This window comes from Bombus bifarius, unplaced genomic scaffold (genome assembly GCF_011952205.1).
Source record: "Bombus bifarius isolate JDL3187 unplaced genomic scaffold, Bbif_JDL3187 scf7180000007978, whole genome shotgun sequence".
In the NCBI taxonomy this organism is placed as follows: Eukaryota; Metazoa; Arthropoda; class Insecta; order Hymenoptera; family Apidae; genus Bombus; species Bombus bifarius.
In genome coordinates this window covers 5,583,950-5,600,189 of record NW_022884363.1, presented here as the reverse complement: position 1 = coordinate 5,600,189, position 16,240 = coordinate 5,583,950, and the positions used below count along the sequence as shown (strand labels likewise).

The 16,240-nt window shown below is 32.1% G+C and overlaps 2 protein-coding genes and 1 long non-coding RNA gene across 12 annotated transcripts; 2 read left to right on the top strand and 1 right to left on the bottom strand.

Annotated features, from left to right (window-relative positions):
* Positions 1-61: 61 nt before the first annotated feature.
* Positions 62-587, bottom strand: LOC117204320. Its single transcript, XR_004487065.1, has 2 exons — positions 448-587; positions 62-312 (listed from the first exon to the last, which is right to left on the bottom strand). It is a non-coding gene; the product is annotated as an uncharacterized LOC117204320 (long non-coding RNA).
* LOC117204317 (transcriptional repressor CTCF-like) lies at positions 350-6,811 on the top strand. 5 transcript variants are annotated; one of them, XM_033441584.1, is made up of 13 exons: positions 350-602; positions 1,832-2,004; positions 2,078-2,301; positions 2,377-2,741; positions 2,826-2,995; positions 3,127-3,263; positions 3,341-3,491; positions 3,577-3,718; positions 3,812-4,084; positions 4,166-4,302; positions 4,547-4,686; positions 4,772-5,029; positions 5,113-6,811. In XM_033441584.1, exons 2-13 carry the CDS (start codon positions 1,875-1,877, stop codon positions 5,170-5,172), a joined length of 2,187 nt encoding a protein of 728 aa, XP_033297475.1. In that variant the 5' UTR covers positions 350-602; positions 1,832-1,874; the 3' UTR covers positions 5,173-6,811. The 5 variants fall into 5 exon arrangements, with proteins under 5 accessions (XP_033297475.1, XP_033297477.1, XP_033297473.1 ...); XM_033441586.1 differs by having other exon boundaries at positions 350-742; positions 4,571-4,686; XM_033441582.1 differs by having other exon boundaries at positions 350-742.
* A 3,612-nt stretch (positions 6,812-10,423) lies between these two features.
* Positions 10,424-16,190, top strand: LOC117204318 (transcriptional repressor CTCFL-like). 6 transcript variants are annotated; one of them, XM_033441589.1, is made up of 12 exons: positions 10,424-10,614; positions 11,729-11,901; positions 11,973-12,196; positions 12,270-12,634; positions 12,719-12,888; positions 13,014-13,150; positions 13,216-13,366; positions 13,451-13,592; positions 13,661-13,933; positions 14,015-14,288; positions 14,381-14,614; positions 14,702-16,190. In XM_033441589.1, exons 2-12 carry the CDS (start codon positions 11,772-11,774, stop codon positions 14,759-14,761), a joined length of 2,160 nt encoding a protein of 719 aa, XP_033297480.1. In that variant the 5' UTR covers positions 10,424-10,614; positions 11,729-11,771; the 3' UTR covers positions 14,762-16,190. The 6 variants fall into 6 exon arrangements, with proteins under 6 accessions (XP_033297480.1, XP_033297481.1, XP_033297482.1 ...); XM_033441590.1 differs by lacking the exon at positions 10,424-10,614 and adding an exon at positions 10,699-10,821; XM_033441591.1 differs by lacking the exon at positions 10,424-10,614 and adding an exon at positions 10,707-10,803.
* Positions 16,191-16,240: the final 50 nt, after the last annotated feature.

The window sequence follows — 16,240 nt, the reverse complement described above, 5'->3', positions numbered from 1 at the left end:
CCTAACAAATGTTCGAATAATTGCACATACATATGTATATAATTTTTTAATACTTAACATGTGATTGTATCGTCATTGTATATATTTTCTCATCAACGTACATCAGTTATTAATCATTTAGGAAAAAGTGATATTTCGCATAAGTAAATGGGTGTTGTTCTCCCCACTAAGATTTTAATCCTTGTTCCCACCTTAACTATGGCTTTCCCGCTCTTTTCGCATGGCGGTGGACTTTTTTTATTTCGTCGAATGCACCTCACCAGCAAGTATATCACATGAACTTACATCTCAGCATTATCAACGCTACATTTACTAGTAACAAAGTATTATTAAAGTAGTTTCACCGCCGTATACTTATAAACATACTTCAGTGAGTGAAAACCGAATACATGAAAAAGGGAAAAAGTTAATTGGTAATATATAGGTAAAATTACTACCCGGAAGTACCTAAAAACGACAGTCGTCCGGTGTAAACATGACGAGTGATGCATGCCAGTGCGCAGCTATCAACGCGCAGCATTTGAACATTCGTAGTTCGATCGGCCATATTATCCTCCGGGTCTTACACAACGCCCTCACACGAACTTTCTCGACTTTACGAGGTAAGCGAATATTTAGAGGTTTCGAGCCGCAGGTGAACTTAGCACAAAGTGAAAACACGATTCCGTGTGAAGAAAGACAATTTTTGAAGGTATTTGAAGAGATCTGTGCTTGCCGGCCGCGAGCTGAACGCAAAAGATTGGTAAGTTATATCCAACACGTAGCAGAACGAACAGTATTCCCTTCCGTTGCGTCCTCCATATTGATGACAGCGCCGACGGTGATAATTTTCTGAAATTTTTGTCGTTAATGCCCCCTGTGTCCTGAAATCGAAAGCACCCGCGTTGTCTTAAAAGCTTTCCGACAGAATGCGCAACTTCGGAGCCTCCGATGTTTGACAAAAGTCCTCGGTTACGGAACCCTGGAGGTCCGCTACCCATTTCCACACGCTCCTTCACCCATCACGGCGCAATCACATTTTGCCCATGGCGTCATCATCGTTCGCATTACCCGCTTCGCGTGTTACATGGCGTTCCGCGGCAGCGTGCGTCGCTTCTGTCAATCCCGTTTGACTTTCCAATGATATAACACCGATACTCGATTACGAGGATTCCAACACATGGTCAATCCTATTAATTATTCGCTCTTGTCACCTCTGGTTCATCCGTATCTTCCGTACCTTCAATTTCTTTACAAGGATATATTTATTTTTCCTTAATTTCGCACCACTCATGATGCCTCGTGCATTCCCACTGATATATCAGTGATGATCGATACAATTTCCGAATGCATGCACGTGTTTTCGAATGCTCTCGAAAGTAAAACCGATTACACTTGCGCATTCTTATGAAACGATTGTCATATTCTATGTATATGATGTTTCGACTCTACGTCGTTTCTGTAATAATTCGATAACTATGTAAATGATTCCATATATTCATGGATATTTACTCAAGTAGATCTTCGAATCTTTTTAATGCCAAAACTGCATATTGCAATGAGTGATTAGATATGTAGCTAAATATCTTCTTTACAATTAGATATAGTATGTATATATGTGTACATATATAGCACTATGTTGTCTATAAGTGATGATTATGTAGTTAGCATAAAATATAAAATTTTGTTTGCAATAGAATAACTCCATTAAATTTATAAAAAGATATACAAATGCGTAACTAATTACAATATGTTTTTATGACACAAAAAGTAAAATATATGGTAAACTATTTGAAAATTATACTTTTATTTACAAAGCATTCAATAAAAAATACATCTTTTGTTCTTTCAGATTAATGACAGAAAGTAGCCTTCTATGAGTTAATGATTTGACCATGACAACTAACGTAGCAACAATTAAGTTAGAAGAGGAGCAGGAATCTGTAACAGAGATACAGACATACTTAGAAACATTTAATAGAGAAATAGAAGGAGGTCAAGGGGAGCAATTGCAACATGTACAGTGTTAGTATTTTCAAATGAATTTTCTATATTTACCTTAGAAGGAACAAGCTTCTATTAAAACTTTAGCTTATAGTGCAACAAGTGGAAGGACTGTCTGGTGGAGAAGAAGGTGGAACTTACTTTGTTGACCAATCTGGTCAATATTACTACCAAGCAAATAATGATGAAACACCTGTCATGACACAGGTTCAAATTCAAGAAGTAGAAGAAGCAGATGTAAATAATGATGGAGAAGCACCTCAAGAAGAACAATACCATGAAATTGAAGAATTAGAAAATGTTGATGGTGATGAAGATGTAAGGGAAATTATCTTTGTTCATGGAATGTCATACTGGTATACCATTGCTATGAAAGTATATTGTTTTTCATAGGGCCAGGTAACGAGTAATGGAAATAATGAGGTTGTAATAAACTCTGGAGATGCGTATCAAACAGTAACTATTGTACCATCTGATACCAATCCTGGTGAAGTCAGTTATGTACTAATAGTTCAGCAACCTGATGCTGAGGATAAGGAAAGCAAACCAATAGCACGAGAAGGAACAGAAGGTGAAGAAGGAGAAGGAGAACAAGATCTTACAGTTTATGATTTTGAAGATAATGAAGATAATGAAGTACCTGTGGAATCAGAAGTAGAAGATGACAAAACTAAGATTGTGAAAATTTTACCTAAAAAGTCCCAAACTGTCACTCAAGCTCATATGTGTAATTACTGTAACTACACAAGTCCAAAACGGTAATTTTTTAGTTTGTTTTAAATTATACCATAATCAAAATTTGACTAACTTGTAAACAATTTCTTAATCTGCATATGATGTAGATATCTGCTATCACGACATATGAAATCACATTCTGAGGAAAGGCCACATAAATGTAGCGTTTGTGAAAGAGGATTTAAAACTCTGGCCTCGCTTCAAAATCATGTTAATACACATACTGGGACCAAGCCACATCACTGTAAATTTTGTGATAGTGCATTCACAACCTCTGGTGAGTACAAAATATTTATAAACTCTTTATATCTTTTTTCATTTGATAAGCATTTGACTTTGAATTATTAAAAGAAACAAGTAGCATTGAAGTGCAGAAACATAGTAATCATCATTAGTATTAATTTATAGGTGAACTTGTTAGACATGTTCGATATAGACACACACATGAAAAACCACATAAATGTCATGAATGTGACTATGCATCTGTTGAATTGTCTAAACTCAAACGTCATATTCGGTGTCATACAGGCGAACGTCCATATCAGGTATATCATATGTTCATATAAAAAGCTTAAAAAGCGTTATTCACAACCATAAAATTATCATTACATTTACATTACAGTGTCCGCATTGTACATATGCAAGTCCTGATACTTTCAAACTAAAACGCCATTTGCGCATACATACAGGAGAAAAACCATACGAGTGTGATTTTTGTCAGGCAAGGTTTACTCAGTCTAACAGCTTAAAAGCTCACAAACTGATACATAACGGTATGTTGATACTTTATATGTTAAAGGTTGTTACATTTGTTATGTAATTTTCTTTCATTTATGGTTATAATAATATGTGTTATAGTTGGTGACAAGCCAGTGTTTCAGTGTGAATTATGTCCAACGACGTGTGGAAGAAAAACAGATCTCAGAATTCATGTACAAAAATTACACACCTCTGACAAACCTTTGAAATGTAAACGCTGTGGAAAATCATTCCCAGACAGGTATGTGGCAAAGACTGGGCTGTATAATAGCTACAAAAGTGAAAATATTATATGTTGCAAACACAAAACATATAATGTATTTTACCATTGTAGATATAGCTACAAATTGCATAGTAAAACTCACGAAGGAGAAAAGTGTTATAAATGTGATTTGTGTCCATATGCTTCTATATCCGAGCGTCATCTCGAGAGCCACATGTTAATTCATACTGATCAAAAACCATATCAATGTGATCATTGCTTTCAATCATTCAGACAAAAACAACTTCTCAAACGGCATTATAATTTATATCATAATCCTACTTATGTCCCCCCTCCGCCACAAGAAAAGACACATCAATGCCCTGAATGTGAACGACCGTTTAGGTATGTAATATTTGTGATACACTTATGAAGTGAAGATATGGAGGAGAATACAGTTGAATGCCTACGTATTTTGTTTTTCAGGCATAAAGGGAATCTTATTCGACATATGGCTGTTCATGATCCGGAATCATCTCTTCAAGAAAAGCAACAAGCATTGAAGATGGGTAGACAGAAAAAGATTCAAATTATAGATGGACAGAGAGTCGAGGTCATGACAGGTAAAGTTTCATCAAATTTGCAAGGCAGAACAAGGAAACTTGGTTCATTTATATGTGTATAATTAGGAACAAGTCGCAAATTTGATATTTCTAAAACAATATTTAAATTTTGTGAATGAAGCAAATTGTACTACACATATATAATGAATGAATAGTCATAAAATATTGTAATCACAGGGACACTTACTCAATGATCTGTATTCAGGTCATTGACTAATATCCATGTGTTGTGTTATAATAACAGGTGATTTAGCTACTAAACTTAAAGGTTACGAAGATGAAGAAGAAGATGAAGAGGATATGATGGCGGTCGAAGGAAGTGATGGTCAACAATATGTTGTATTGGAAGTTATACAGCTAGCTGACAATCAAGGAACTGATCAAGTGTGTATTATAACAAACGCTAAAAAAATATTAGTTCATTATGTTTATGTATGAATATAATTCTGATTGTTCCACCTTTGTTTAGCAAATGGCCGTAGTAGCCAGTGAAGACGGAGATTTGATGATGCAAGATCCTTTGAGTCAAGAAAGTGGGATCGTAACTGGTACAGGCGAAGAAGGAGATGAAGCAGAAGAAGAGGAAGAAGAAGAAGAAGAAGAAGAAGAAATGGAAATGAATGAATTAAAAATGGAAGCAGGAACTGCTATGAAATCTTCATCTCAGAACACACAAAGTGATCCAAAATTACAGAAGGAAATGGAAACTTGTTTCGGTTTTGACGAGGTAAGCGAATTTAATCTTTTACCGCTTTCACAAATTGCCATTTATAGATATGATTTATTATGATGTGAATTTTTGAATATTAGGAAGAGGAAGAAGAAGATGGAGCCAATGGTAATATAAATATATTGCAGACTATTTCGTAATATGAAAAATGAATGCGACAAAATCTATCTATGTAATAGTCAAATGTTTTATCTGTTTCGCAGTAACACCGTACATACTGCGAGTACTGTTTAATATTATTTAAAGACTCTGTGAATAGCTCCAATGGAGCCAATTTTCGGGGCCAGCGTGGTCCATACGCATGGTACAAGAACATTTTTTGCCACTAGTGCATTAGATGTATGTAATAATTTATGAAAAAACAGTAGTTCTATAATTTAGTGAAATATAAAGCGAATGTACAATTATAATAATGTAATTAATATTAGTTTACTTTGTTATCAGTAAAATTTGCTTTAAAAAATCGTAACTCAACAAAACCGTCACTAATGCATTCGGATATATTATTAACATAGGTTGACCTAATAGTTTTAAACCAGTCATTTAGTAAATGTTAACATAAGAACATAGAATGTAGTAATACATTTCCATTGATTGATTATTGTTGGTATGTGGTTAATGGAACTAAAATTACGGAACAATGCGAGGCTGCAATGTATATATATGCTTACCATTACATTTCATTTTATGGATAAACATCATATTCTATAAATAACTAGAGGAAAGACAAGCGGTAAATTTAATAGTGATGATCGAGTTTTAAGTTATTTAATATGAATGATATCTGCATATATGTAGGAATGTACATAATAAGAAATTCGTATTGCAGCATAAAAAGTTAGAAATTTTTCATTGATCTAGCAGATGTTACATTTGTGATTGTATAGAAGTATTTCATAATATTAATAAACAATCATTCTATAAATAAGTACCTATATATAATATTAATGACCATGACTATCAGGTCAAATTTTTTGTGGATACAGGATAAGGTATGAATGGCGGAAAGTATCTTGATATTAAGAGAACTGTAATGATTATTAGTATAATTATAATAATTTTTTATTCATCTTTTTTAATTACGTTTCCTTTAGAACATTACATGTTTAGGCTGCACCTTCTTTTCCATATTGATTGCAACTATAACAAAATGCAAATAGACTAGTAAGAAAATATTACATATGATTGTAAACAGTGATGAAGCTTTTAATTCATTGAATCCTTTTGCATTCTATCGATTTGTGACAGTTTAACTTCTTGTATAATTTTGTGATTGCGCAGCATTCAGAAACATCCATTTCCTATCTATATGGATTACATGTAGACTTCTCTTATGTAGCCAATTTCTTGTAAATGTAATCTTACACGCAATTTTTCATAAACTGTCGCACGTAAGTTATTCTATATAAATCGTTAATGTAATTGATGCTGTAAAAACAATGTAAAAATTTTGTACGCTCTTGTACACTTTTTATACAATTGTAATTGAGCAATTGATAATTGTGTGCTATTTAAGCCGAAGCACTTTCATACAATATCCCAAAGAAAAAATGGTGTAGCATCTTCTTTATAATAAACATTATGTTGTCGACGATACTTGCGCATATTATTTCTGTTGATAAATTATCATTTCGTTATTTGTTAGGAATTAAATTGTTCAACGCACACATTATTCCGAGCAACGCATAGAACTACAGGATCCAATTGTTATATTTTGGATCGTTTATGTATGACATTTAATATATTCAGAAAGTAAATGCATTATTATTGTAAGAAAAATATGGCTAATTGGAATTACTTTTATAATGTTTCATACATATACCTACATATTATTTATACGATTTATCATCCTTGTAATTTATAATTTAGACACATTATTTCAAATCAGTTATTTTATTTACATAACTCATCTAATATGTTAAACTGATTAATGATAGAATTGTAGTCTTTTTTATGTTAAATATACGTGATAAAATTCGTATAGTATCACATTCATATAATATTATGTATAAATATTTCATTCACGATAATTTTATGAAATAAATAACAAGCTATATACTAAGAAGCTAACAAGCTACATACTTCATGAAAACAGTCTATTACTGAATCATATATTTTTAAAACAAGTCATAGTATTTTTTTATTATAATATATTTATTATAACAGTTGCCAATTTACACCTATCGAAGTATATTTACCTACAAGTAATAAATCTATATGTTCTGCATTGCAATCTATTTATTTCCATGCAATATATGAGATTACAACTGCTATAATAAAAAAGTGATTAAAAATAAAAATAATTTTGCATCTCTTCCTCTACTTTTATTACATCATCAACATTTTATAATAAACAATATATGAAAACAATATAAAATCAATTGTTTTATTAAAATTAAATATGTCAATTTGTAAAAACAAGATGTGTCAACTATGCATTCAAAAGAATTTAATATTATATCTAACGAATACCCAAATAATTATAATATATACATATATAATATACTATCTGCCCACTCGCGGCTTCGCTAGCACAGTATTTGAATTATATTTATTAGCCTCTAGTTGAATACTCTTTAAGTATCTAATTTTGAAAACTGGTCAAATACGTGTTCGTTTATTTTTAATGAGTTCATATGCCGAATTTCACATCATTAACTTTAATAGACATAGAAATACGATTATTCTGTAAAACAAATTTTACCCTCTTCTTACCACCTCTGGGGTTAGGTTCCGTATTTAAGTATACGAAATGAACTTATATTTCCAATTATCAATTTACGTTTGTCGATAACCTCGTATTATTAAATGAATTTAACCATTGCATGTTCAAACATACTTTAGTAAGTGAAAACTGAATGCATAGAAAAAGGAAAAAGGTAAGATCTAGATAGGTTTAACTCCTGAGTCTACCTAAAAAGATAGTTGTCCAGCGTGTCAGTGTGTAGTTACTAATGCGCAGTATTTAAAGGACTTCCACGATTTGAACATTCGTACTTCTATCGGCCACATAGTTTTCCGAGTAGTATACAACGCCCTCACACGAACGTTTTCAACTTTACAAAGTAAGCCAATATTTGGATATTTTGTGTTCCACGATTCCACGATTCCACGATTCCATGTGAAAAAAGACGATTTTTAGCGGTATTTGAGGAGACTTTTGGCAAATGATTGCAAAGTGGACGCAAAAAGCTCCACTATCTATCACTAATCCATTTTCAGCACGCAGCATATAGCAGAACGAACGTTACTCCTTCTATTGCGTTTTCTAGATTGATGACAGCGCCGACGATGATAATTTTCTGAAATCTTTGTCTTCGGAATCTCCGGAAAAAAACTTAATATTTAAAAAGTTATGAGCTGGCAAAGTGGGTGCTGCCAAAGATGGGGTGTCGTGGCGTGCATGATATCAACCCTTCTGGTCATTTGAAACAAAAAAAGTGAACAGATTCTTAATTAGTATGGATGCCGCTATCGTCTGAATCTTGGAAAAGTCAATACAACATTTTAAAAATAGTAATATTAATTTAAAAAATAGTAATATTAAAGATTTTGAGCTGAGCGTAGTCCGGACGATAGAGAAGTATATAAGGAATATTCAGACCAAATTTAAAATAAATCGGTTCATTAGAACTTGAGATATCGTGCACGCCAACTCGAAAAAAGTAGTTTCGAGAAAAACGCGTTTAAAGTTTTGAGACAAGTTTATTCGGACAACGTCTACCGTCTACTGTTCATTTGTTCTGGTCGGATCGAAGCAGATGCTGCGTCACAAAAATGGCTGTAACTCATAAAATAATTGAAATTTTGAAAAATCCTTTTAAGGGCATATTCTTGAATGTCTAAACTTTGGAAATATGAAAAACAAATTTTCGATTTTTTCAAATTTCTAGACCAGAATACCCCCTTAATATCACAAATTATTTAATATTAATTCTTTTATTTAAATAGCTCATTAATACTTTCAACTGATTAATAAAGCAATTATAGAAAGATCTTTTTATGTTATATACACAATAAAATTCTTGGTATCAAATTCATATAATATAGCACACGTAAATATTTCATTCACAATAATTTTATAAAATGTGTTAATAAACTGTACTATTTTATGAAAACAGTTTATTACTTAATTATATACTTTTTATAAAAATCATGGAATTCTATTATTACAATATTACATTTATTATTTAAGTTGCTAATTTACACTTACCAAATAGTGTATTTATACACAATAAATGTCCAGCATGTTCACGTTATTAGTTCTCGACGTGTTTCTCTTAAACGATGAGTATGAAGAAAAAATGAAAAAGAAAAAGATAAATAATTCAAAGTGACAAACTATATATTCATGATAATATCTTTTTGCAAATGTAAAAGTGCATATGTATTTTGCTGTTAGTCGTCTCTGCGAAAAATAGTATTAGAGTAATATCGTCTAAAAATAATTAATTTAAAAGATATTCTAACTTTAATTTTGTGGAATTTATCATACATAAGACAAACAAAACATAAACACAAAAGTACTGTGTCTCGTTTTCCCTTGTTTTCATATGATATTCTACAAAATTAAAGCTAAAATATCTTTTAAATTAATCAATTTTCGACCGTATTATCCTAATACTTTTTTTTCATAGAATGATGAGAGATTTCGATATGTATAAAACAAAAGGTTTCCATTTAAAAAGAAGGTCATCTGCAAAATGTACATACATATTACAAAAGTGATTGAAAGTCGATATTTTTTGTACCTTATGCTTGACCTCCATTACATCATTAAAATTATGCAAAAATTGTAATATTTCAATTTGTAAAAATAAAATATGTGCCAATTGTTTGAAGAGATTTTAACAATGCATCTAATAAATGTTCGATTAATTACAGCATACATATGTATGTATATAATATTTTAATATCCAACATACAAAAGAAAACAATGGTGACGTTATCATTGTATATGTATTTTGCTCATCAAAGTACGTCAGTTACTAACCATTTAGGAAAAAATAACAATATTTCATATAAGTAAATAGGTGTTGGTCACATCACTAAGATTTTTAGTTTCTTTTCTCTCTTAGCTACTTTCATATGGCATCAGATATTTTTTTCTTTTATAAAGTCTAAGTATCTTCACTCGCAAGTATGAGGTCGTTAAAATCTCGATTTTATCAAGCTACGTTTACCAATAGCATCGTATTATTAAACAAACCGTGGCATGCTCAAACATGAAAACCGGATGCATAGAAAAATGAAGACATCAATTGGTAAGATCGGGTAAGATCTAGGTAAGTTTAATGTCCGGAAGTACCTAGAACGACAATCGTCCGGCGCCTCAGTGCGCAGTTACCAACGCGCAGTATTTGAACATTGGTAGTTCGATCGGCCATATTGTCCTCCGGATCATATACAACGCCCTCACACGAACGTTTTCGACTTTACGAGGTTAATGAATATTTGGAGATTTTGTGTTGTAAGTGAACTTAGCATAACGTGAAAACACGATTCTGTGTGAAGAAAGACGGTTTTTAGTGGCATTTGAAGAGACCTGTGTCAGCCAGTCGTGAGCTAAACGCAAAAGATTGGTAAGTTATATCCAGCACGCAGCAGAACGAATAGTACACCCTTCCGTTGCGTCCTCTACATTGATGACAGCGCCGACGGTGATAATTTTCTGAAATTTTTGTTGTTAATGCCCCCTGTGTCCTGTCATCGAAAGCATCCGCGTTGTCTTAAAGCTTTCCGACAGAATGCGCAACTTCGGAACTTCCGATGTCTGACGAAAGTCTACGGTTTGAAAACCGTGGAGGCCTGCTACGAATTTCCACATGCTCCTTAAGCACGCAATCACATTTTGCCCATGTCATCATCCTCGTTCGCATTACCCGCTTCGCGAGTTACATGGCATTTCGCGGCAGCGTGTGTCGCACCTATCTTTCAATCTTGTTTGACTTTTCAATGATATAACACTGATCCTCGATTACAAGGATTCCAACGCATGATGAATTGAATCACTTTCGATCCCTGTCATTCATTCGCTCTTTCGTATCTTCAATTTCTTTACCTCAATGTATTGATTTTCCTTTAATTTTGCACGATTCATGATTCATGACGTCTTGTGCTTTCCCACCGATAGACTAGTGTTGATCCCATATTTCGGCTATTTCCGAATATTCTTATGTATTCACGTGTCTTCGGATGTACTCGAATGCAAAACCACTTACACTTATGGATTCTTGCGACACGAATATTGTCATATTTCATTTGTATGATGTTTGGACTTTATAGCGTTCCAATAATAATTCGATAACTATTTAAATGATCTGATCCTTAATGATATTTATTTATATAGATATTTGAAGTTTTTTATTTTAAGAACTATATGTTGCACGATGTATTTTTTAATTTTCAAGTCATAAGTGATTGAATATATACATAAATACTCTCTTATCAATTAGATGTAGTATATATGTGTATACATTAGTATTATGTTTTTTTAGAATGATTGTGTAGTTAGCTTAAATTACAACTTTTTTTTAACATAGAGACCTATTGAACATTTGTAAGAAAATATGCAAACACATATTTAATTTTAAGTTTTTTTGCTAAAATAATTAATAATATAAGGTAAACTGTATAAAAGTAATAGCTTTATTTATTTAAACCATTGAATAAAAAATACATTTATTGTTGTTTTAGACTAATGAGAGAAAGTACACTTTTATGAGTTAATGATTTGACCATGACAAGTAATGTAACAACGATTAAGTTAGAAGAGGAGCAAGAATCTGTAACAGAGATACAGACTTACTTAGAAACATTTAATAAAGAAATAGAAGGAAGTCAAGGAGAGCAATTACAGCATGTACAGTGTTAGTATTTACAAATAAATTTTCTATATCTTTTACAAAAGGCATACCTTTATTAAAACTTCCTATTATAGTGCAACAAGTGGAAGGATTGTCAGGTGGTGAAGAGGGTGGAACTTACTTTGTTGATCAATCTGGTCAATATTACTACCAATCAAACAATGATGAAACACCTGTGATGACACAGGTACAAATCCAAGAAGTAGAAGAAGCAGATGTACAAAATGAAGAAGAAACACTTGAAGAAGAAGAATTCCATGAAATTGGAGAATTAGAAAATGTTGATGGTGATGAAGATGTAAGCAAAATTATCTTTGTTCATGGAGTGCCATGGTTATGTCATTACTATGAAAATATACTGTGTTTTATAGGGGCAGGTAGTTAGTAATGGAAATAATGAGGTTGTAATCAATTCTGGAGATCCGTATCAAACAGTTACTATTGTACCATCTGATACTAATCCTGCTGAAGTCAGTTATGTACTAATAGTTCAACAACCAGATGATGAGGATAAGGAAAGCAGACTGGTAGAGCAAGAGGGAACTGAAGGTGAAGAAGGAAAAGGAGAACAAGATCTTACAGTTTATGATTTTGAAGATAATGAAGATAATGAAGTACCTGTGGAATCAGAAGTAGAAGATGACAAAACTAAGATTGTGAAAATTTTACCTAAAAAGTCCCAAACTGTTACTCAAGCTCATATGTGTAATTACTGTAACTACACAAGTCCAAAACGGTAATTTTTTAGTTTGTTTTAAATTATACCATAATCGAAATTTGACTAACTTGTAAACAATTTCTTAATCTGCATATGATGTAGATATCTGCTATCACGACATATGAAATCACATTCTGAGGAAAGGCCACATAAATGTAGCGTTTGTGAAAGAGGATTTAAAACTCTGGCCTCGCTTCAAAATCATGTTAATACACATACTGGGACCAAGCCACATCGTTGTAAATTTTGTGAAAGTGCATTCACAACTTCTGGTATGAAATATTTATAGACATCTTCTTCCTTGCTTTTTCGATAATAATTTGTCCTCCTATTATTAAACAAATAAAAAATATTGGAATACAGAGGCACAATAATCATTACAGTATTAAATTTATAGGTGAACTTGTTAGACATGTTCGATATAGACACACCCATGAAAAGCCACATAAATGTCCTGAATGTGACTATGCATCTGTCGAATTGTCTAAACTTCATCGTCATATTCGGTGTCATACAGGCGAACGTCCATATCAGGTATATTGTATACTTATACCTTAAAAAGTGTTAATTACGACCATAAAATTATTATTACATTACAGTGTCCGCATTGTACATATGCAAGTCCTGATACTTTCAAGCTAAAACGCCATTTGCGCATACATACGGGAGAAAAACCATACGAGTGTGATTTTTGTCAAGCAAGATTTACTCAGTCTAACAGCTTAAAAGCTCACAAATTGATACATAATGGTACGTTGATACTTTACATGTTAAAAGTTGTAAATTTCGTTATGTAATTTTTTGCTATTCTGTTTATGATAATATATGTTATAGTTGGGAACAAGCCAGTCTTTCAATGTGAATTATGTCCAGTAACTTGTAGGAGAAAAACAGATCTCAGAATTCATGTACAAAAATTACACACCTCTGATAAACCTCTGAAATGTAAACGCTGTGGAAAATCATTCCCAGATAGGTATGTGGGGAACACTGGGCTGTTATATATTCCAAACATAAAATATATAATGTATTTTACCATTCTAGATATAGCTACAAACTGCATAGTAAAACTCACGAAGGAGAAAAGTGTTATAAATGTGATTTATGCCCATATGCTTCTATATCCGAGCGCCATCTCGAAAGCCACATGTTAATTCATACGGACCAAAAACCATATCATTGTGATCATTGCTTTCAATCATTCAGACAGAAACAACTTCTTAAGCGGCATTGTAACTTGTATCACAATCCTTCTTATGTTCCTCCTGCACCTCAAGAGAAGTCACATCAATGCCCTGAATGTGAACGGTCATTCAGGTACGTAATATTTGTTGTGCACATATTACGTAAAAATACAGAGGAAAATACAGTTGTATGCATATAAGTTTTGCTATTTAGGCATAAAGGAAACCTAATTCGACATATGGCTGTGCATGACCCAGAGTCATCCATTCAAGAAAAGCAACAAGCATTGAAGATGGGAAGACAGAAAAAGATTCAAATAATAGACGGGCAAAGAGTAGAGGTCATGACAGGTGATTTAGCTACTAAGCTTAAAGATTATGAAGAAGAAGAAGATGAAGATGATGTGATGGCAGTGGAGGGAAGTGATGGTCAGCAATATGTTGTATTGGAGGTTATACAGCTAGCTGACAATCAAGAAACCGATCAAGTATGTGTTATAAGCAATGCTAAAAGCATATTAGTTCATAATGTTTATGTACACATTTGTATATAAAATATAATTTTTTCATTCTTGTTTAGCAAATGGCTGTTGTAGCTAACGAAGATGGAGATTTATTGATGCAAGATCCTTTGAGTCAAGAAAGTGGAATTGTGACTGGTAAAATCGAGGGAGGAGATGAAGTAAAAGAAGAAGATATAGAAATAGATGAGTTGAAAATGGAACCAGAAACGTGTACTAAATCTTTATCGCGGAACATGCAAAGCGATCCAAAATTACAGAAAGAAATGGAAACATGTTTTGGTTTTGACGAGGTAAGTAAATTTTATTTTTTATGGTCTTTATGATTTGCCATTTAAAGGCATGATTAATTATGACGTGAATTTGTTATATTTATTCAGGAAGAGGAGGAAGAAGAAGAAGCCAATGATAATATAAATATATTGCAGACAATTTCTTAATAAAAAAACATGAATGTGAGGAAATTTATTTATGTAATAGTCAAATGTCTTATCTTTCTCGCAGTAACAGTGTATGTTCTGTGAGTGCTGTTTAATATTATTTAAAGACTCTGTGAGTAGCTCCAATGGAGCCAATTTCCGGATCCAACGTGGTCTATACGAATAGTACAAGAACATTCTTTGCCATTAGTGTGTTAGACATACGTAATAGTTTATGAAGAAACAGTTTTGTGGTTTAGTAATATATAAAGTGAATGTACAATTATATTAGTTGTGCAAGAAAGTAATGGCAAATTTTTACTCGGTAATATACACGCGTTGCCAATTTACGGTCATTACTTTCGTATGCACCTAATTATAATTTTAATTCATTTTCTGTCAAATTTGTGCTTTGAAAATTTTAAATCAGCGAAACCTTTGCAGATAAGATCGGATATATCATCAATATAGATTGATCTAATATTTTTAAATCAGTCATTTAATAAACGTTAACAGAAAAACATAGAATGTAGCAAAGTGTTGACATTGGGTGATTCGTTCATTGTTGATATATGGTTAATGGAACTGAAATTGCAGAATCATGCGATGCTCCAATGTATATACATACTTGCCATTATATTTCATTTTATAGGTAAACATCGTATTCTATAAATAATTAGAGGGAATATAAGTGGTAAATTTAACGATCGATCGAGTTTTGTGTTATTTAATATGAATGATGTCTGCATATTTATAGGAATGTACATAAGTAATATATAATGCAACAAAAAAAGAATTAGAAATTTTTCATTGACTTGAGAGATGTTACATTTGTGATTGTATAGGAGTATTTTATAGTAATAATACACGGTTTTTCTGTGAATAAGTAGAATGAATATTAATGATATACTGTTAACGATTATGATTATAAGATCAAGTGTTTTGCGGATATAAGATAAAGTATGAATGACATAAAGTAATTTGAAGTTAAATGTAATCTTATAATTATTATAATTATAATAATTTTTTATTTCTCTTTTATTAATTACATTCTCTTCAAAACATAGAATTTTTAGAATACACCTTTTTTCCACGTTGATCGTAACCATTATAGCAAAACATGAATATACTAATAAGAAAATAGTACGTATGTTTGTAAACAAGGATAAAACTTTTAAACAATTGAGGTTTTTTGCGTTTTGTTGACAGATCAAACTATTGTATAGTTTTTTGATCGAGCATCCACAAAACGACTATTTCCTATCAATCCAATATCAAGAGAAATTGACATTGTAAAATCCTTGTAAAATTGTATATACAATAGTATATACAATTGTAAATGACCAGTTGCTAATTTTGTGCTATTCAAATCGGAGCACTATCGTACAATATCCCAAAGAAAAAGTGGTGTAGCATGTTCTCTATAATAAACATTTTATCTTCGACGATACTTGCGCACATTATTTCCGTCCATGAATTATCGTTTCGATATTTGTTAGA

What these genes read in the sequence shown, in the direction of transcription:
- LOC117204318 (XM_033441589.1), top strand. Translation starts at nt 11,772, where the DNA reads ATGACAAGTAATGTAACAACGATTAAGTTAGAAGAGGAGCAAGAATCT. An exon ending in CAGGCGAACGTCCATATCAG is followed by an intron (nt 13,151 to 13,215) that starts GTATATTGTATA and finishes ATTACATTACAG; the next exon opens with TGTCCGCATTGTACATATGC. An exon ending in TCACAAATTGATACATAATG is followed by an intron (nt 13,367 to 13,450) that starts GTACGTTGATAC and finishes TATATGTTATAG; the next exon opens with TTGGGAACAAGCCAGTCTTT.
- LOC117204317 (XM_033441584.1), top strand. Translation starts at nt 1,875, where the DNA reads ATGACAACTAACGTAGCAACAATTAAGTTAGAAGAGGAGCAGGAATCT. An exon ending in GAATGTGAACGACCGTTTAG is followed by an intron (nt 4,085 to 4,165) that starts GTATGTAATATT and finishes TTTGTTTTTCAG; the next exon opens with GCATAAAGGGAATCTTATTC. An exon ending in GAGAGTCGAGGTCATGACAG is followed by an intron (nt 4,303 to 4,546) that starts GTAAAGTTTCAT and finishes TTATAATAACAG; the next exon opens with GTGATTTAGCTACTAAACTT.